The sequence below is a fragment of the Vanacampus margaritifer genome, chromosome 4 (genome assembly GCF_051991255.1).
Source record: "Vanacampus margaritifer isolate UIUO_Vmar chromosome 4, RoL_Vmar_1.0, whole genome shotgun sequence".
Lineage (NCBI taxonomy): Eukaryota > Metazoa > Chordata > Actinopteri > Syngnathiformes > Syngnathidae > Vanacampus > Vanacampus margaritifer.
This window is the reverse complement of record NC_135435.1, coordinates 22,803,592-22,825,621: the sequence shown is the minus strand read 5'-3', so window position 1 is coordinate 22,825,621 and position 22,030 is coordinate 22,803,592. Positions and strand designations below refer to the sequence as shown.

Here is a 22,030-nt window from a genome sequence, read left to right as displayed (position 1 = left end):
GATGGAAATGAATTAGATAGAATGGAAGCAGAAATTGTGAGGAGAATTTAGCGGGAATAAAAAAAAAGTGCACTTACAATGCAAGCTTCTCTGCGGGATGCCTCCAGTTATGCGGAGTAATTAGCATTTGTTTCTTTTCTCTACAAACATCTGCTTCCATCAAGCTCACAACATAATTCCAGAGGGTGAAACCAAGTCTAATACGCGCACACTCGTGAAAGCGGAATTTCAATTTGACACATTTACTGTGACATTCCTTATTACTACGATTGTACGTAAGCGAGGCGTTGAGCAGCTCAGTTCATGGCGAAGGTAGCCATCGACTCTTAGGGACCATCATAATAATAACAGAAAATGAATGCGTTAAAAAGACAATTAAATGCTGTTCAAGGTGACGGCCCGAGGAAGAAAATAACCGGGGCATAAATTTGTATGCAGCAGGGGGGAGAATTAACGCACGGAACAAACTACAGACAACATTCAACAAATGGGCAAGCGCAATTGCTGCACGGTTCAACAACATGCTGACACAGAACAGCTGGCGCCCATTCATCCATCCATCCATTCTCACTTCAAAGTAATAGCGGAAAAAGAAACAAGCAAGTGCTGATGTACTTAACTCTGCTACTATGGCCAAAAAGTGAGATAAGTTCCCCACAAATAATTTTTGAAAACTAACGGAAAACAAGCTACCACCTCTACTTAATGTGGTAAATCTTCTATTTGCCGGTAACCTATACTGCATGGATAACACTATTGGTGAAAAGTAAAATACAGTAAAGTGTATGAAAATTTTTAGTCACATGCCAAACAATTAATTACTGTAGTATTTACTAATTAGTTAGTTTGTAAATTTACTATAGACAAAAACTTAGGTCTTAGAAACATCTTACATCTATTAATTAAAAAAAAAAAAAGTAAGTTAATGTAATATACCGTTTGTACTGTAGTGTTTCACAGAACTAACTTTTATGCCGCTTGTGTAGGCCCGACCAATCCAGGGTGGAATATAAAACATTTTCAAATGTTCTTGCTTGTCCGAGCACTATTCTCACTCAGTGCTCCAACTCTAATTGTTGTTCAATTTTTTTTTTTTTTTTTTTTCTGGAGAGCTCAGTATTGTTCATTCGGTAATTTTACCGATTTGACATGTCATCATCATTGTTGTTCAATTCTAGCACAATAGAGCATTTATCCAGTGCAGTGGTTGATAAACGTGTGAGCTTGATCCCACGCAATTAGCTGCTCGCACTGGCCCTGCAATTGACTAGTGACCAATCCAGGGAGCAATATACAGTCATCCTAATTGTGGCTAAACAGAGCATTTTCAGTGAGGTAGTTCACGTAGCAGATTTTCATACATTGTGTTTGGTGCTAGATTACTACTCGGTGTTCCATCCCGATTCACACTCTGTATTGATCGGCGAACAGTCCACGGTATAATATTGCAAAAACCTGTCTTTCATATGTTGCAAAAATAGAGGATTTGAAGTCTAGTAATTCACAAAGCTGACATTCATAAAGCTTGCCCAGGCTTCATGCCCACTAAATAAAAAGTCACCTATTGATTGACTGACAAGTCCAGGGTGTTCTACGCCAAAGACAAAATAGAGCATTTTCATTGTAGTAGCAGAGATTTCCAATTTCCATATTAGAACTAACATAGTTTCTATGTATAACATAATATTTTATTTGGTCCAACTCAGATAATCTGTTGAAAGTTGCTGTTTGGGCTTACAAGGAATCGAAGCAGGGTAACGCAATGAGAGAAAGGCTCATTGTTCGGCAGCAGCAGTAGTGCAAAAAAAAAAAATTGGAGTTGTTTAAGCATTAAAGCGTTACTCCACTGATGTCGGTATAAAAGAGAGCTCCCCTGAGAGGCAACATCAAGCCGCACACAAGCGCCGTTGCAGCCTGAGAGTGAGTCAGCTGCCTGCCTACAACCTGGATCCCCATCTGCACTCCCACAAGGCAGACAGAGAGAGCAGCGAGTAGGAAAACCCCCCAAGGACCGCTGAACTGGTCACATGCAAGAAGGTGTGTGTGTGTGTGTGTGTGTGTGTGTGTGTGTGTGTGTGTGGGTGCATCTGTGGGTGTGTTGTACCTGTGACAGATTTTTGCACTTTTACCTGACAAAAGAGCTGCTGGTATTGTGACTGACTTGACATAGGATTTTTTTTTTATTTTTTTTTTTGGTCAATCAAGCAGGAGTGACAGGATTTTTTATTCTGTATGTCAAGTATGGTCAACTTAAATGATGGCGGGGGACACCATTTTTCATCAGTGCTACTGTCTGGGGCCACATAAGACCAGGGATGTGATTTGACCAAAGTGAAATTATCTGAAAATTTAGCCGGGGGTCTGGGGGCCGCTGGCACCCAGCTAGGTCCAGGGCAGTGCCCTGGTGGGGGGACAAGGGCCCGGAGCTCATGGGTTTTCCGTGTTTTTAAGTACTTTCAATGCACTCACATGACAAAGAAATAGACAAAACAGCATAAATTTTCAATGTATATTGAACTATCCCATATAAAATGGCAGTTTTAGTCAACTCAAAATCAGTCACATTCAAAAACATTGGGACTGCCTTTGCTTTTAAAAACTATCACTGAGAATATCATCATATCTAACTAATGTGATTACTAAGTTAACACATAAATAATGTTGAAGAGTTCAAATTTCATGAACAAATAATTGTATCATGACCAAATGAAAAGTAACTCATATTAGAGCATACCACAAATGTCTTTGTTATAGCAGAAGATGTTATCTGTCGGAGTCATGTGCATACACAATGAACTACTAAAAAAAAAAAAAAATCGAATGTTTTTTTTTGGGGGGGATAAAAGAAGCGGAATTCCGTGAATTAGCGGAAAAATCACATCCCCACAAGACCGCAGAATTCCTGACCGACAGATGAATGGCCAAAAAATGTGTAGTTCATTTTTCGTAATACATTTCTTTATGCATGCATAAAATGTCTACTATTCAACAACAAAATAACCACATACAGACGCTCCCCTACTTACGAACATTCGAGTTGCGAACAACGGTACATACGAACATTTCTGCGCGTACAGTATGTCGAAAAATGTTCGGAAAGAAATGCTGTAAGTTCGATTTTGTATTGCGCGTAGTGCTTCTTTCCGCCGCTAATACCGACGATTGGCGCTGTGAGAGCTCATTGGAGGCTGAGCAACGTGGCGAGGAGGAGGAGGAAGAAAACGCCGGTCCCCATGAAGCAGGAAATAACTTTTGAAGCCGATTCCAGCGACGACGAAGAATCTCTCATGATATAAAATCCTCCTCTTCCTCCTCCTCCATCATCTCCTTAAGCATCGAGTACATCTTCCAAAAGTAAGTTAAACTTCATTTTATTTATCTTATTACGTACATGTACATACTGTGTGTGTGTGTCTCGCTCTCTCTCTCTAACATACGTAGTACAGTACAGTACTGTACGTATTCTCTCCATTTTATTAAGTTTTTTTCAGTACAAACCAATGCAGGTTACTTGTACAAGCCTTAAACATACTTATATAAACCTTCAATATACTTATATAGGCTTTAAACATAAATTATAATACAAAATATAGCACTGAAGCAACTTACGAACAAATTCACCTTACGAACGATCGTCCGGAACGTAACTCGTTCGTAAGGTGGGGAGCGTCTGTACTGTGTTTACCTCCCCGCCCCTTCCACAGTTAACCCATTCAGGCCAGGAGCGCATTGCTGCGTTTCTACCACTAGAGCCGGGAGCGCTCTAGCGCTTTCCTACCTTTAAAGTCGGGGGAGCGGATACATCATTTTGTTTTGTTTTGACCAATTCTTGGTATCTTAGACGATAAAATGCATCCGAATATACACAAGAATGTGACGTGGGCCTTGTAACATGTCCTGGAATGGCTGATTTGCAGGAGTTATGAAATAAAGGACGGCAATTGATGACGGCGCGGGAGGAATTCGAATCAGTGTAACCAGTCGACAGTGACATATTGTTAAGAAATATGTTTGTAGGCAATGAGGATGTTGGAAACTTCTACGGCTATGCAACGGAATGGACGACGAATAATTACCACTCGATCCCCCGAGGTTATTATAACTGCGATCCGGTGTTGAAGGTAAATATACCCGCAGATGCGACACAGTAAATATATATATTGAAGGTTCATAATAATAAACTTAGGTTTGTGTGAACGCCACATGTGTAAGCGTTTCTATCTGATCCTAGAGCTGAGATATCAATTTTTTTAGTAGGCATTGACAATGTTGTTGAATTTTCAGGGAAACTTCAGGTTTACGGGGGCGATTCTAAAGTCACCCACAGGTTTTACAGGCATGTTTTGGCAGGCGCTTTAGGCTTTTATGGGTTAAGGGGGCAAACCAACATGAAGTGCAAGTGCCGTCTGACATTCATCGCAGCATCTTAAGAGTTAACGGTGAGTACATTATTTATTGCTTATAAATAGTAATATGCAGTAGATAATTTTTTTTCTTTTTTACACTTGCATGACAATGAAGAGTAATAAAGTCCAGATGTGCAACTTCACCTGAAAACACACCTCTGTCTTCAAAGGGTGAGTACTTCCTATATGGTTTAATTACACAGCAATGGTTTTTTTTGTTTTTTTTAAATTATTTTTTACATTTGACAGGCAAGTTAAGAATGCCATTGTTTTCTATTGAATAATGTGTTTGTACAAATGGATTGTGTATAAAGGACCAGTGTATGTCAAAATAATTTCAACTTGCCTCCCCCTGGCACCTGTTACCAAACAGGATGACTCGGTTACCGCTCACACAGACTCCCTTTTGAACAATAATTATCGACTTTTAGCATAGCATGATACAGCTTGGTCGTAGCTAACCTTTTTTCAATGTGAAACTTACCGCAAACCTCACACGAGTGTGTCATGACATTAGTATGGTTCAAAGTGTCCAATGGAGTGGCCCATTAGTTACAAATGACATGACAGTCAATTGTTCCCTTTTATATCCAGCACAACTGAGCCTCTGCTCATTTTGCGGAAGCTAAAATAAGAAGCTTGTATTCATCAATCAGTTGTCATTCTTAGCATTCTCGCTTGATACCACTGGCGTTACGGTGCACCTTATGTAATGTCACGGTGGGGGAGCCATGTGACACAACGTCGCCGTTATTCATAAATTCAAGTAAAACCGCTCCCGTACGCTGTCATTCCAATCACAGTGGAGCGGCAAGCCGGCAACAGTTTAATGAGATTTAAATCCCAGTAACCCTTGCTGGGAAGGCACGCTCTAATCCGGCCCTGTAATCACAACCGCTAAACACGTCCTTTTATTGTATTTTGGAGGTCAAAGCAGGCAAAGTCAAACGACTTGAAGCAAAACCAATAGATTTCACATGACCCCACGTTAGCGTCTCTTGCTAATAGCTTGTATCAAACTTGATGCACTTGCTAAACTTGACATCATTATCACATTAAGTAGACTTTTCTCTATAACCTTGAGCAAGATGTCGAAAAATCATAATCAAAATCATAATGCTTTATTAAAAGAATTATCTATCTATCCATATAACGTACATATTTATACATATATAAATTCCCGGCTCATTTTACACAGTTGTCCGTCCATGTCTGCCTGTTGTGTGTTTTTGCCTTCAGTGTGGGTCCATATCAGATTTCACACAGAGCAAGAACGACTCGGTCGAAGCGCTGGCTCGAGGCCCGTGGTATATTTTCCAGATTCATAAATGGACCTTTTGTCCAGAGCGCGGACAAGAAACACGATAATGGATAAGTCGCTCCTTTGTCTCATAGCCCTATTGATTGGATCCGATGCAGCTTTATAATGCTAGTCTTAAAAAGGCAAACCCCGCCTCTCTTGATTGCAACGCTTGGTGGAAATAAAGAGGAACGAAAGGGCCACTTATTGGCAAAATACAGTTTATTATACTCCCGTGCTTAGTGCAGTGCTTGTGGGTGCAGCCTTCTTGCTTGTGTCTTTGTCCAATAATACAAAAAAAAAAGATAGTTGGCAGGGTAACTGCTTTAAAGATTTGTACAAAACAAACTTCATATTTAGACTTATTTTTTCCCATTAGAAATAAAGGTGGTTGCATTTTTTCAAAGAGGAAAATGTTGGTGTTTGTGGCATATAGTTACAGTTTAAACTAATAAAATGAGCAATTACATAAATAGTAGACACATTTTTACTGCCAATTACCCACAGTTTTTAATATTTCTTGCGGGAGGGCTCTGTCGCTATCTTTAAGTGGCCTTGTGGTAGAGTGTCCACCCTGAGACCTGGAGGTCGTGGGTTCAATCCCCGGCCGGGTCATACCAAAGACTATAAACAGGGATGTGATTTTTCCGCTAATTCGCGGAATTCCGCTTTTTTTATCTCCCCCCCCAAAAAAAAAAATCTGATTTTTATTTTTTTTTTTTGTAGTTCATTGTGTATGCACATGACTCCGACAGATAACATCTTCTGCTATAACAAAGACATTTGTGGTATGCTCTAATATGAGTTACTTTTCATTTGGTCATGATACAATTATTTGTTCATGAAATTTGAACTCTTCAACATTATTTATGTGTTAACTTAGTAATCACATTAGTTAGATATGATGATATTCTCAGTGATAGTTTTTAAAAGCAAAGGCAGTCCAATGTTTTTGAATGTGACTGATTTTGAGTTGACTAAAACTAGGGATAGTTCAATATACATTGAAAATTGATGCTGTTGTTTTGTCTATTTCTTTGTCATGTGAGTGCATTGAAAGTACTTAAAAACACGGAAAACCCATGAGCTCCGGGGGGCCCCTTGTCCCCCCACCAGGGCACTGCCCTGGACCTAGCTGGGTGCCAGCGGCCCCCAGACACCCGGCTAAATTTTCAGATAATTTCACTTTGGTCAAATCACATCCCTGTATAAAAATGGGGCCCATTTTCCTCCCTGCTTGACGCTCAGCATTAAGGGTTGGAATTGGGGGGTTAGATCACCAAATGATTCCCGAGCTGCTGCTGCTCACCACTCCCTCAGGGGATGGGTCTAATGCGGAGATGCGAATTTTACTTTACTTTACTTTAATTTATTACACGTACTGTATAACAGCATTAGCGGCACGCTATAGTGTATGTTTATCTTTTTTTTTTCTCCAGCATAGCGTCGCCTAACGGCCTTCAAGGGCTGGCAGCGTCATCACAGGTCTTGGCAAGGCGGCTGCAGCTGTGCACAAGGAGGCCATCCATTAAGCGTTAATGGATTCACTTTCACAAAAGGACCTTAAACCCACGTTGCCGTGTCGTGGCGGTAAAAATAGAAACGGGCAGAATGGCCGAGAGGGATGCATGGGGGAACACTATTTGCACTCATATCTGTCGCTGGAACTCGACCGCCCACTTCACTTCTCCCCTGATGAACGTGAGGAGGAAAAAAGCCACGGATTCCCCCTGCGACCTGCTCCCCTCCTCCCCACTACTCCAAAACAGTGATTACATCTGATGCACTTATAATTATTAGTCTCCACGCATCACAACCTGAAGGCTGTAATACCACAGAAAATCCGACATTACATAAGAAGCCACGCATCGCTTGGCCTCCAATATGAATTGTGTCGTTGAATTGAACGGCTTTCGGGCGCAAAAAAAAACAGCTGACATGTATTGTGTCATTCAGTAGAATTAAAGTAAGATATCCTCCCCACACACGCACACACACATTTCTCATTTCACACCTACTCAACCAAAAAAAAAAAAAAACCTCTCTTCAGATATGTCCAACAATAGAAGGATTATAGGATACAGTATAAGATTTTCCACATAGCCGAGATTGGAAAATGCCTCACGTCACACTCCTTGCACCACAGAGACCCAAAAAAGGAAAGAACGGAATCCCTTGGATGATATTTTGTTATGAAACCATTGTGATTTTGCACTTATTTTCTCCTTAATCCACTCGGCTACATTGTCATACTATTTTCTATAGTGCTTTATTTGTTTGAAATGGGTCAAATTAAAACTCTCTTTAAACTATGTGCAGGTTTGCGTCAACCTTTCTCATCCCACCCTCAAAATGCACCATTTATTAACAATCTCACGGTGGGTGTCTGATTATCCTCCAGAAAAGACGAGGCGGGGTATTAGGCTTTATATTTAAGTATGCACAGTAATTCCCTCCCCTGCGTTTGTTTTTAGATTATTTTTTTTTTCCCCCTCCCATGAGGATTACTTCTTGCTCATCACTCAGACCTACTGAAAATTACAAGTTATCCTTTAGGGGAAAAACATTGGGGTTGCACAAGAAATGAGGGGCTATTACACAAGATCTGTCTCAAAGTCAAAACTTGTGAAACAATACATCATTCTCTACTAACAGTGTTTTTGGAGCCCCCAAAAATTGACTAGTCGTCTCAAAATGTGTTTTAAGACGTGTTTTAAAGATGGACAGTGAGGAGTTTTGCTGAACGTTTAACTCATTCACTGCCAGCCATTTTTTACTGAAGCAACCCCCTTCGCACCCGGCTGTTTTACTGGATTTTGACTGATTTTGCAAGGCCCGTGAAATATTGTGTTCTTTTGCAGGGGTGGCCAATTTCGGCCCTCGAGAGCCATTTTCCAGCCTGTCTCCTTCAGCGCAGCTGAATCTAATGATCAGCTTATCAGCAAGCTTTGCAGAAGCCTGATAACGATCCTGATCATGAATCAGGTGTGTTACTGGAGAGAAACATGGAAAACAGGCTGGATAGTGGCTCTCGAGGACCAAACTTAGCCACCCCTGTTCTAGTGCTATAAAAACATGGAAGATTAGAGTCTCTTCTTTCATCAGGAAGAAAAAGTATATTTCTATCTGTTTCCGTTTGGCAGCAATTAGCATTAGAATAAAGCTACATTTCATCATTAGTCACAAATCTGTTTTAAACTGTAGGGAAAACATCTTGTTTGCAACGTGGCCCTGGTTGATCTCTTATACTCTGCTGCTGGCCATTTTTGTACCATTGCTTCAACCGTTCTCTGCAATTCAGAGGCTAATGCACTAGCATTAAAAAAAAAAACGTATAAATGCGTCTTTTGGACAATGGTGATGTTTAAAATAGAATGTATTTATACGTTTTTAGGAGAATATGAGTTTAAGGGAGGTCATTCCAATGGGAGGGAATGGCAATGAAAAAAGCTCGAATCCCCTCTGGGGTTCCGCTTAGTCCTGGGGGTACCTCCAGTAGTGTCTGGTTCACTGGCCTCAGGCACCGGGCAGATGCATAAAAGTGGAGGAGCTCAGAGAGGTAGTAATGTGCGGCAAAACCATTTAAATTAACTCTAAAATGAACAGGAGAGAGAGGCCAGAATTGGAGTTATGAGCTCCCTCTTATGAGCTCCAGTTAGGAAGCGAGCAGCAGCAATTTGAACCAACTGGAGACGCTTGGGGGAGGACTGGCTGACTCCAAAATAATGAGCATTAACAATCATTTTAGCAGAGATGTGACAGAATCATGGATGACTGTTTCTAATTGCTGTTGACAGGAGAAGCTTTACCTTAACCAGCTGCCTAAGATTAAAAAAAAAAATACTGGATTTAACAACAGCACCAATTTGCATTTTAAAATCACCGCCCAATTTAAAATCAAAATTCGAGGGTGGCTTTAGATAAGACGACACGAGCCAAGTCAACAAGGTGAGAATGATGTACAAGGACCACTAGGACTAAAGACCATAACTTCTGCTTTCTTTTCGTTCGAAGTTCAAGAAATGTAGTGCCATCCATGTTTTGATTTCCTCCAAAAAAACAAAAGTGGCTTTAAGTAGAAAGCGTCTTTTTTGATTAGCGAGACATAGCACATAGCAGTGAAAGGAAATGCCATGCTCCCTTAAGATGGAAGTCAGGGGCAGCAAATACAATGAAAACAGGAAATCATCTGAATGTGTTTCTCAAAGTGACTCAGCCGAATTGATGTTCCCTTTTTGCTAACGTGACAACACCATTTTTGGTAGCTTAAATGGTAAACATTAAAATGCGTCACAAATTCAATTATCGTAAATATCAAAATGATAGTGTTACCATTTTGTTTTGTCTGAACGTCAAAGTTACTGATAACAAAACAAAACGACAACTGCAAATTTTATACAACCCTCAGCTAGTTGCAAGAATTTTACAAGCTCTGACGCCTGTGATGGGCGTGCATTTTCCAAGCGACTGTGCTACCAGCCTCATTTTTAGTCAAATATTTCACATGCTTGAGTCACCGCTGCTAATTTGCCAAGCCTTCTGACTGCCTTTTAATGTCAGCGAGGCGTCCGTGTTGTTAATGCCAAAACAGGTCATTTTTCGACTTCAAGTTATAACCATCATTGCGGAGTGGTTAAGTCGACTCGTGACCTGTTGGTTGTTATAAGTGGGGTTTATATAGGCTGCTGCTTGATTAAAGTGGGGAGGGAAAACTCAGAGACGAACCTTTAGACGCTTATTGAATGGTACAGAAACACAATCGGATAACACTCGCAAGGAGCATAGCACAGACGCAAACATTGAACTAACAGCGTGGCTGCAGCCTCTGACGTCACTCCCTAGGCCATTCCCCTTGAAGGCACACATCAACACAAATAACCGTGTCTGTGCATGTGACTTTTGGCTTCATTATACAGTGAATTAGTACTAAAAACTGAGCTATTTGGCAGGGGATAGAGATGAGCCCTGCCAGAAATAGCAAAAATCCACAAGAGGTTTGTAAACGCCAATAGATACAATCAGAGCCGTATATAGAGAGAGCTGTGATTGGTCAACTGCTGGTTACATGACATATGGACGCCATCTTGTTACCCTGCCGAAACTGAGTTGGTCAAACTCTCTGTAGATACAACAATATTTTTAATTGAACTGTACTTTACAGTGGTCCGCAAGAACACCACCAACACATATAGCATGTACACAATCATGACCCCATGTTACATAAACCACTGCATTTAGTAGTTAAATTATTTAACACAAACAAACCAGCTGCATATGAGGCCCATCAAAGGTTTTAGGTAGCATATGAAGGATTATAATAAATTTTGTAATCTTTTGCGTGTTCAAATAAATCAAAGATGAGATTCCTGTGAAAAGGGTCCTTGCAAGGTTGATTTATTACAGAGATCTCTGGTCACACAATTGCATATCACCCAAGCAGTGTCATCCAAGAATGTGTGTCCCTCCCCCCAGGAGACACAGCCCTTTTATTACAATCAGAGTTTGTACAGAAAAACACCTCTCTCCTCCCATCAAATACGAAAATCAGATTTCATTCTCACAGTATGCTAGGTTGATCTTTCACATTTAGACAAAACAGAATCTCAGTATGCTAGATTGAACTTGAATTTTCAAACAGGACAAAACAGGGAATTTAGACAAAACAAGATAACAGATTACGGTTAAGGTCGAGTTATATTGAGTTTGACATTATTACACCTGTGTAGATGTGCATCTATACATCTATAACTAAATTCAAAATGGTTAAAATATAAAATAAAGAATTAAAAATGTTAACAATGTTAACACATACTAGCCTATAACACCCAAGCACAAACTGACGTGACATCACACATCGGCAAACACATATGCGCGCTATCACTTTGCTCAAACTGTCATTAACCACACATTATCCGCATCACCAGAGTAGAAAATAACATTTCTGTTTCACTTTGTGCATGATGAGTATTCATGGAACACCAACAAAACAGAGCATCTCAAATGTAAATGAAAAAAAGTTAAACATTACAACAACAACAGTTGTCCACGAGATGGCGGCAAAGTAATATAGCTTTGGCTTGAGTACAAAACCAGAAAATAGGTGAGTTTTTCAGCAAATAATGCAGGATAGGTTCATTGCATTCACGTTTATGGTTTATTATCTTCTTTACTATTTATATTTTACAGCGCAGTACTATTTTATTTAGTTTACGCATTTAACAAAAAAAAAAAGAATGTCTTTTGAGAGCTGGAACGACATGTCAATTCATTTCATTTGTAAAAAAAAAAAAAAAAAAAAAAGATATGAGTCAATGAGTTACGAGCCTGCATGAAATTAATTCAACTCGTAAGGCAAGGTATAATAACTTAAACACAAAATCAGTTGGGCATAAAGGACATGTTTGTAGTCGTATAGGCCTTGTGTATTTACAGTACAACACACTGGGCGAGTCTTGAGGACAGGGATGCATGGGCGGCCAACTGCCCGTGTGTATTTGGAAAATAAATAAATAAAATAAAAAATAAACGCACACCAGCACGGACTCTTATTCAAAGCCCAGCAAACACGAAAGAAAAACCGAAGTGATCCACTACTTAGATTAGAGACACTCAGGTTAGTAAAGCCACCAAGAAAATGCATGAAGCTAAAACCTGCACAAAAGTCATAGAAGTCATTTCTCAACGACTCTATTGAAGCCTAACCTGCATCTTAGGGTGTAAGTGCAGTGCAGTCCAAATCCTCTTAAAGTCACTTTGCCCCCTGTATTATTCTCGTGTGTCTGCATCAGTCACGCCACGGGTCACATTTGTTTTGTTTTTTCTTATTCCTCTCGTTATTATTATTCTTACCGTTTTGAGCCGTGACGAAGGGCGGCATCAAGTTGCCCAGAAGGACCAAAAGCAGCATCACTGCACCAGGACGCATCCCGTCGTGGTCTCACTCGGACAAAAAAATAAATAAAAAATGCAAAGGGGAGGGTGAGGGAAGGGTAGGGTAGGGTAGTGGGAAATGAATGATCTTGTGTTGATCACAAGCTCGACTAATGATAATAAGAATAATGATGGTGGTGGAAGTGGTGGAGGTGAAAAGACGCGCGCAGCATGGCAGCAGATTCCTCGATTTGGCGTTGAAGAAGAGAGAGGAAAAAAACAAAAATCGATGGGTGGTTCCGTTGGAGGAAGAAAAAAAAAGGGGGCGCTGGATGGTGTGGAAGCGGCCGGCGGCTCTCAGGGATGCCGATGTGCGGCCATCGGCGGCGGAGAAGCCTCGTCGGATTGCAGAGGAGGATGGATCGAGGGACGGAGGGAGGGGGGGGAGGGAGGGGGTGTCAGCGAGATTGTCCACAGTGTAGTTGGGAAGATTCAAAGATGCGCAAGCTGATGCGCATTGCTTCTCTCCACTCCTGAGGGCTTTAAAAGAGCGCGTAATTACGCACGGATAGCGACAATTCTATTATCCACCACTACCACCCCCCAGTTTGTTGTTTATTTCACGCGGCGCGAAAGGTGCACCTCTTCCTTCTCTTCCTCCATCATTTCATCATGTTGTATTTTGGAGGAAGTGCGCGCTGGTGACCACGTGACTTCCTCTACTTATGGCCCCACTCTCTCTCGTGCAATATTAATGCAGCAATTCGGTCGGCAGAGATGATGATGGCCTTCACCAAGACGCTCGCGTCCTTCCCAGCCGGCTAGTAATTGTATTAGTCGCAAAGGCCATCTATATATATATATATATATTATTTTTTATATTATTTTTTTTTATTTTTACTTCATCGCTAATCGAATGGCTACGCGTGCAAGCATATCCCCTTGAAAAGTTCAACATGGCCTCCTGGTTAATCCTCCTCTCGTGTGCCCTTGTTATTAAATATGCGCTGCTGCAAGTGCGACCTCCTGCGGACAGTTCGGGGAAGTGTCCACAGAAAAACGACGTTGTTCACTTCTGCGAGGAAAGCCGTGATTTCAGACTCCCTGAAGGCAGCGATAGATGGATGGATGTAAGGATGGATGGATGGATGGATGGATGGATGGATGGATGGATGGATAGATAGATAGATAGATAGATAGATAGATAGATAGATAGATAGATAGATAGATAGATAGATAGATAGATAGATAGATAGATAGATAGATAGATAGATAGATAGATAGATAGATAGATAGATAGATAGATTTAGTCTTCTAACGATCTAACATGAATGTTTTTGGAATGCAGGAGGAAGCTGCAGTACCTGACGAAAACCTACACGCAAGAGCAGGGAGAACATACAAACTCTACACAAGGCTACATCCCAGGTTTGAATCCCAAACTGCCAAATTGTGATGCAGACCACGTGTTCACTGTGCTGCCCATATCGTTGTGTTTTAATTAAAGTGAAATGTCGGTTCACAACGGCCCCTGTACACAAACAAAACAGTACACATAAAAAGATTTGTCTTGGGTTCAAGAAATATGCTTCAGTTGGCAAAAAAGTGACAGCATCCATGTGGAACACTTAGTTGTGGTCTCTCTAGAAAGCAAAAACATTTATATAAGCAGTATTTATGCTACAAAATTGCAAGTGAAAGCTTGTCTTATTAGCGTCTGAAAAAAATTAAGCTTAGTGCTTTTTTTCTGATTATATTCGTTTGGTTTGGGGTATTTTACCATCTACTATTGTTAAAAACAAATAGGTAATAAAGGTGGCTTATGTGACTAAAGACCTCACATTACAGTATAGAAGAGATAGAAAAAGTATTGTGTGTGGGGGAAAAAAAATCCTGCTGATGATAGTGAGACTATAATAACCTTGCTTGAAACAGAATTTTGTGAAACAAGGTTGAACGGCTTTAAAAAAAATAATAATAATACTCAAGGCAGTTATGAGTCAACAGCAACCTCTATTACTTGAAGAGACTTAGCGCTCGACTCCGACACGCGATCCCCATTGTACTTGTGCTCCACTTTGCAGCCCTCCCTCCAGTTTGTTTAAAAAGTAACCCCACCTGAAACCTGGCCCCGACCAATGGGCTGCCGAGGTGTCAGCGCCCCCTTTGTTCGAAACCAATCAGAGTGGAAGGGCGGCATGTTGCCCGAGGGGGAGAACTTCGGGCTGCCTGCGTTTATCACGCATCACTTAGCCGTTGCCAATGTGTTCACAACACTTCAGGGCTTTTCACGGCGACATTTCTTGAGCCCATCTAAGTATGGAAAGTCGACAACAATGGCTTACCAGGCTCAAAGATGAACTTAGCAACAGTCCGCTGGTCTCCAACGTGGCATTCGGTTTCATCCTCATGGGACTGGAGAAACTGGTGGAGCTGGAGTTCGAGTGTCCGTGCAACCCGAGGTGGAACGGCGTGTTTTCATCCGCCTTCTTCGTCATCCCGGCCGTCATGGCCTTCACCTTGATGCTCATCATCCAGGGGTGCCGCTGCGACGCCTGGTGTCGCCGGAGCGTGTCGCTCTCCAGCGTGGTGCCCGCCGTCGTCTGGCTCATTTTGCTCTTCCTGGACGGCCAGTACTTCGCCTGCGCTATGACAGACTGGGAGGGTAGATTTGTGCTGGTGGACAGGGCGGCCCCGCAGAAGTGGTGCGAGCCAATAAGTGACGGAGGTGTCCCCCAGCAAGAGCTCATGCTGCGGTCGCAGCAGCTCTTTGTTTTCTCTCAGGTGAGTGAACGTCCTAAACTCTTTTCTCTAGATTGTGTGAGCTACAAACTCTTTTGGGGAACATTTTCCAATACTTGTTCTAAGCAATTGTACATTTGTTATCACCGGGCATCTTTTTTAGTCTTTAGTGTAACTTTCTAAGTCAAAAGACTTACTGCATTCCCTGCATCTTTTTTAAGGAATTAACTCTTATTTAGTAACCCTCAACAATTATACTTTTGTAATCTCCAGGCGATTTATATTTAGCGTAAATGCCTAAGTTCCGCCCCTGTTAGTCAGAAGACTTGAATACTAAAATCTGTGTGCGTTTGCTCAGTACAATCTTTCCCCTTCTTGTAAGGAATTAACTCTTGGTAATTCTGAGTGTTTATTACAGTAAAGTCGAAAACATTGAGACTCACAAGCCACTCTGTTCCCCCGTGCGGCAGGTTTTAGGCATCGTCCTGCTCATCGCCATCTGCGTGGGTCTGGTCGTATACGTGATCAGGCAAAGTTGCCAACAGGAAGTGGAGGAGCTGCAGGAAGCCGACGTCGCTGAGCTCACCGTCCTCAGGATGAGCTCTCTGCGGACCAGGACGTCTTGAGATGCTTTGTAAGAAACTGACCCTACGCAGAGCTACGTTCAAAATGGTCTGTTAAGATGCAGAGGCTGACTGTTACCGGTGAATGATCTAACGGTCGACCAACAGACTTTGTTCAAGCAAGGTTTTCTCAATTTCTTCAGCTCGAGACCCGAATTGGGAATATGGTTCCCGACTATACTGCAATACTATGGCTGCATTCAGGCGACTGAGACCACTTGAAGAAAGAAGTCTCGGTTCCCTTGCAACGGAACTCTGAGCTCAAATGTGAAGACACGGACCGGTTTATAATTACAAACAAATTCTTTCATTAATACAATATTTAGCAAAAATATCAGATTTGTCAAAATTTTCCCTCCTTATATTATGTTTTGTTTTTTGTTTTTCAAAGTTCTGAACCTGATTTATAACTTTAAGCTGGCACAGCGATATGTCTATTCTGTTGCAGAATTTATTATTATTATTATTTTTTATATAGTTTTGTAATATAATAAATTATTTTTGTAATACACAGCCATTAGGGATTTTGTGTGCATATTATGTTAGGTTCCGTGTGGTAATTTTTAATGTCTCTTTTGGGAAAAGTCAACTTTGAAGAAAAAATACATACACAAAGAAATATTCATCTAAACGTATGAGAGTGGATATTGGGTGAATGTTGACAGAATTGAAGATAAAACAGTTATTTTGCTATTTATTTAGTGCTCCCTCTACTGTTTAGAATTGGCCCTTACACAGGGCAATACAAATGAATGGTGGGTGTATGGGTGGGGGGGGGTCTCTTGTGTTTCCTGTTTTTTTTTCTGTTTTCTTGAAGGAGATATAAAAAACAATATGGTCCTAAGGATACATGTATTTATTGGGTGGGGCTGTGTCCTATTTTAGTTTACAAGACAACATCATGTAGAGTCTTAACCATTCTAATTGAACTGAATTCAAACAGGGAAATGATTCATAAAGAATATGGCAGTGGGCAAAAGAAATCTACATGAAAATAAATAATAGTGGAATCAGTTTATTAATTTCCTTTGGACACAATGACACTTACATACTCATTACATTGTCATACAAAAGTATAGTAATAATAATACAATGGCACAAAGAAGAAAGAAAAGAATAGACTACGTTAATGATCTTATATGTCTTTATTTTTTACTCTACACATTGTAGAGAGGCAATGTTAGAATACATTTGAACTTTGAACTTTGATTCAGCTTCGACATCACCGAAATCACATTTTGGCCTTGGCAGAGGTCTCGACTGATCAAAATTTTGACATTTTGGCCTTGGCAGAGGTCTCGACTGATCAACACTTAGGCATGGTCATTCAAAGTCAGTCAAAAGATCAAAAAGAGACGCAAGAACTAAAACACAAAGACAGGTAAGTCGCATCAAGTTCATACACAAGGATAGCCGATCAAACATTAACTATGCTTTATGTCGGTTGTGCATTTAACTGAACACACAATAAAGTTATAAACCATAAGGAGATTTATTTGAGACCTTTAATAAATTGTGTCATTGTGAATGTGTTCGTCCAGCAAAACAAACACAGGTACAGACTATGAGCAGAAAGTAGCAAATGTGCAAATATATGTTGTGAACTTGTGACTGAGCAAGATTTGAGTGACTTGCTAAAAGTGATGACTTGACTCGCATCACTTTTGTTCCAGTAACTACGGAATTACTTGAAGGTTAAAACTTGAGACTTGTACATACAGTGTATAACTTAATTCCATGCAAATAGATGCATTACGCCAAACGTACAAAAAAAAATAAAAAAATCCACAAGACTTATGATCAGGTCAGATTTTTGCAGTATAGTATATAGTATGCGGCTCACGCCAAGTATTTCTAAGATAACTTTAATCATGTTTGTTTTTTCCTTTCCGGCACAGTTTGGAGCAAAGGCAGCAAATAAAGGTGCTAATAGCAACGAGAATGAGCAGCACTACCGCAAATAAGCAAAGGAGCACATCCACAGAGTGGTAGACGTGCCACGGCATCTGATTTGACTCTGTCCGTAGGTGAGCCGCACCCTTGTGCCTCATGACAAACTCAATCCAGAAGAGGGCGCTGTCGAGCGGCGGGATGGGCTGATCTCTGTGCAACCTGGACAGCCTCTGCATGTTGTTCCTATAGGACGGATCAGACAGGACTTCCTGCACGCCCTGGAAGAATATATCATGATCCATGGTGAATATATCAACGACTTTCCCTGCTCCTCTCATTTCGATCCTGAGCAGATTATCTCGTTGATCGAAAATGAGCGGTAGCCCGAGGATGGGAACGCCGTGGTACATTGCTTCCTGGACGCCGTTCGTCCCACCATGAGCCACAAAGAGTTTCATCTTGGGATGTCCGAGAAGGTCGTTCTGCGGCATCCAGTCCACCAGGAGAGTGTTGTTTCCCAGAGTAGAAGGTTTCGCACCTTTATATCTCCAGATGACCTTCTGAGGGAGTTCGGCAAAAGCCGCCGCAATTTCATCGGCTAAATTGTTAGGAAGTACCCCGATTAGAGTCCCCAGGGACATGATGATGACTCCGTGCTCTCCAGAACTCTGCACAAATTCCTCCAGGTGGTCCGGTAGAGGCTTGGCAGGTTTACACTGGAAGCCCCCCATGTAGATGACGTTGGGCATGGTGGGGCGAGGAAACTCAAAGACAAAGTCCACTCGCATCAGCCACAGGTCTGCCGCTTGGAACAGCGAGTGGTAGTCTTCATCTGGGCTTAAATATTTTTTAATCAAACTCTCATAATTTGGGGTTATACACGTTGAGATTTGATATTCCCCAAAGAGAAACGCTAACATGTTCAGAACTCTTTCAAAAAAGCTCATCTTATCGGAAAGTTTTGTTCCTGTTATGGGCACATATGACAGAGGGGATGGCGCGATTGCTAAATGGCCCTCGCCGTGACTCGTCCATCTCACGTTCAAAACCAGAGGGAGCTTCAGGTAGCGGGCGAGAATAACACCGGTTGGCACTCCCGGGTCTGTCAGAACCAGGTCGTATTTGGTTCTTTGAAGAGACTCCACCAAAGTTTTATTCTCAAAAACCCACTCCAGCAATTTGCCCGTTTTTTCATGCATCTGCGAGGCTTTCGCACCTTGCTCCATTTCCAGTTTGAACTGGGTCCAGGCGGAATTCCCTTCCCGCTGGATGTGCAGCAACTCCTCCACAAACTTCACAATGAAATCTTTGCTGAAGCCGGACTCCACATCCAGCGTGATGGCGGTGTAGAACGGGGACTTTTCCTTGATGTACCAGCTGTCGTCTGTTCGCATCACATCAACCTGGTGGCCTCTCGAGTGCAGTCCCTCGATAATGACTTGCATGTTCACCCAGTGGCTCCCATCCAGTGGAAAAACCAGCACCTTGCCGCCATATGCTGAAGTCACACATAGAGCGGAAAACAAGAGGCAGACCCGGGACCACAACATCTTCACTCTACAATTAGGAAGACAGAAACATTCCTTAGGATGCCTTTATTTGAAATCAAGTCAATCAATCATTTCCCTTTAATTGGGTGTAGCTCGGCTAATTATTAAACTTGTTAAAGATTGACCTCAGTGACCTATGTAAATCGATCAAAACTTTATTGAGTGAAGGCGCATATTTTACATTGGAAACAATCACAAAACACCACCAAACAAAAATGTCACAAAAGTGTGTGTATACTTAAAATAATGATAGATTCGCTTAATGTGAAAATGTGAGTAACATGACAGAACATTGAATATTACGCACTTGCACACGCCACACACACACACCCAATTGATGTGCATCAATTGAAGATGCGGCCGATACAAAAAGTCTATATTACCTCATTTGACATCCAGCGTAGTTTGTCCGTCAAGAGGTTCCCTTCTACTAAAGAAAACACGTGTTAGTCCTTGCCGTTACAACCCAGGGAGGACTTTGACATTGTAGTTTCACGCTCTTAAACATTGGGTGCCGATAAGGATATAGTTCAAAGGGGAAAACTGTCACTTTGAAAAGCTTCCAGATTGGGACGTGACAAACGTTTTCAAACGAGGTCCGTGGGGAGCATTGAAGATTGTCTTGATTAAGCGGCCTACACACACTTATACAGATTTTTGCCATATTAAACCTCTGGGCTGTGCTGGCTATTTGTGTCGTTGATTTATAAGACAAAAAAAGGGTTTCACCAGTGACCTGAGCCTAAAGGAATTGCTTTGTTTTGTTAAACTTAATACGTGTTAACAAGATAAGTTTCACGTTCGAATGTGAAATTTATCACATGATATTCAAAATTCTGAAGTTTTCTTTGTTTGGTGTGGCAGCGGCAAGCATCCGTATTTTATAGTATGTGCATTGTGCAAACAAAATTGAATTTGAATGGATAAAAAGATGAAGGGTATTTTATACTGCCAAAACTGATGGGAGTTAAAAATGTGCAGTAAAAGAAAAAAAAATGGATGCACTTGATTGGCTTTCGCAGCCCTCATAAAAGGATGTGGCGGGCCAGATCTAGCCCCCCCAGCCTTGAGTTTGACACCTGTGGTGTAAACATTTTTGAAACACAAACACAAACAAAAATAATGTATCATCTATTCAGCAATGCAATTTTGGAACTTCTGAATGATCAAGGCAGAGGTCAGTAACTGGAGGACAGCGGTCCAGGGCAGATCCAGTCCCAGAAGCTGACCCAATTCAGACTCAGACTTTTAGCCAAAAAAGAAAAAAAACTCAAAACCTGACCGGGTGCTTTTATTTTAAGCAGCGTAGTCATTATAGGCTTCACGGTCGTTTAGTTTAATAGATGGCGAACCATCCATCCATTACTAAAATATTGAACAGACACTTATGTTCATGCTTTGTGGTTATGTACTCCGGTTATGTATTTCTGGACTAAAGTCTTAGAAAAACTTTCCGCTATTTTGGACTGGAGGATACCTTTATCTCCAAACTTGTGTTTGCTAGGTGACCTAACAACAACTGACTTACCACATAAACAATTTCAATCTACACTTGTAGCCCTTACTATCGCTAAAAAAAACAATTCTTGTTAACTGGAAAAATAAACAAACTCTGAATATCGACCAATGGTCTAACCTCCTCATAAATCACATTTTAATGGAAAAAATATCGGCCTCAAATAAAAACCAAATATCAAAATTTATAGAAACATGGTCTACGTATATAGAATTTTTTTAACCTAATTCTGGTTACCTAATTCTGTCTGTTAGCGAGAGCCACTATATCGTGATAACTTACATTGATGTTTCTGCATTTGGCAATTTATTATTATATTATATTATTAGTATGGGATTTTTTTTAATGGGCTTTAGGTGAACTGATGAATACACACACGCACACGCACGCACGCACATGCTCACCCACATACAAAAATATATATATATATATATATATATATATATATATATATATATATATGTGTGTGTATATGTATATATATATGTATATATATTTAAAAAAAAAGAGAAAAAAAACATTTTTTTTAAAAAGGAGAGCAATGATGATGTCAAATCGAATGAACAATACTGAGCTTTTAAAAAAAATAATAATAAAAAAATAAAATATTGAACAGTTTGATGTCACATATGCACTAAAAAAATGTACACAATTCAGCCAATCAGTTAAATTAGGTTCATTCCTATCAATAAATGAAGTTAAAGTGCATTTTAGGTTCATTCTGAAATTTAAAAAAGGAAGAGAGAGTCAAAAGAGATACTGACCTATGACCTCAATGTGGCTACAGAAAATGGATAAATATATCCAACCAGAAGATGGCGTCGTACAGCTGCGTGATGGCTGACCTCTGTTTAGCCTCTCGGGATGTTTTCCTACTTGAAAAGCTCTCGGCAGGACGTCTTTTATTCTGCTTGAAGCGTGTTCCTGTCAACATCCAAGAGCTTTTGCAACACACCCTTTTATTTTTTTTAGAGGGTTCTGATGGGATTGAACACAAAATTCCAACAATAGGATACGTGATGTTTTGCCTCACAATGACCAGATTCTCTTTCATACACACACTGTGGTTTAGTTTATGTAATCAAAACCCTCTAACCCGAATCCAACCCTTCTCTCATCGAATACAACAT

At 40.8% G+C, this 22,030-nt stretch overlaps 3 protein-coding genes and 1 pseudogene across 9 annotated transcripts in view; 2 read left to right on the top strand and 2 right to left on the bottom strand.

The window, feature by feature from the left end:
- LOC144050087 (neuroplastin-like) overlaps positions 1-13,229 on the bottom strand; it is a 37,562-nt gene extending 24,333 nt beyond the window's left edge. Inside the window, exon 1 of one of the 3 annotated variants that reach the window (XM_077563028.1) lies at positions 12,556-13,229. In XM_077563028.1, coding sequence (XP_077419154.1) covers positions 12,556-12,631 — 76 coding nt within the window. In that variant the 5' untranslated portion in view covers positions 12,632-13,229. The remainder of the gene's footprint in view (positions 1-12,555) is intronic. The other 2 variants (XM_077563027.1, XM_077563026.1) reach the window with 2 other exon arrangements.
- rec114 (REC114 meiotic recombination protein) overlaps positions 1-22,030 on the top strand; it is a 57,546-nt gene that overhangs the window by 34,786 nt on the left and 730 nt on the right. The window lies entirely within an intron of this gene.
- Positions 3,334-16,357, top strand: LOC144050090 (calcium homeostasis modulator protein 4). Of its 5 annotated transcripts, XM_077563036.1 has the most exons (6): positions 3,334-4,121; positions 4,285-4,439; positions 4,522-4,577; positions 13,925-14,004; positions 14,859-15,360; positions 15,789-16,357. In XM_077563036.1, the coding sequence occupies exons 5-6, from the start codon at positions 14,896-14,898 to the stop codon at positions 15,942-15,944; spliced, it is 621 nt and encodes a 206-aa protein (XP_077419162.1). In that variant the 5' UTR covers positions 3,334-4,121; positions 4,285-4,439; positions 4,522-4,577; positions 13,925-14,004; positions 14,859-14,895; the 3' UTR covers positions 15,945-16,357. The 5 variants fall into 5 exon arrangements, with proteins under 5 accessions (XP_077419162.1, XP_077419161.1, XP_077419159.1 ...); XM_077563035.1 differs by lacking the exon at positions 3,334-4,121 and having other exon boundaries at positions 4,156-4,439; XM_077563033.1 differs by lacking the exons at positions 3,334-4,121; positions 4,285-4,439; positions 4,522-4,577 and adding an exon at positions 13,103-13,706 and having other exon boundaries at positions 15,789-15,952; positions 16,085-16,357.
- LOC144050088 (UDP-glucuronosyltransferase 2B15 pseudogene) lies at positions 17,807-19,294 on the bottom strand (annotated as a pseudogene).

Bases quoted from the DNA above. Each gene is read 5' to 3' on its own strand.
- LOC144050090 (XM_077563036.1), top strand. From the start codon at position 14,896: ATGGAAAGTCGACAACAATGGCTTACCAGGCTCAAAGATGAACTTAGC. The intron at 15,361-15,788 runs GTGAGTGAACGT...CCCGTGCGGCAG, and splicing joins AGCTCTTTGTTTTCTCTCAG to GTTTTAGGCATCGTCCTGCT.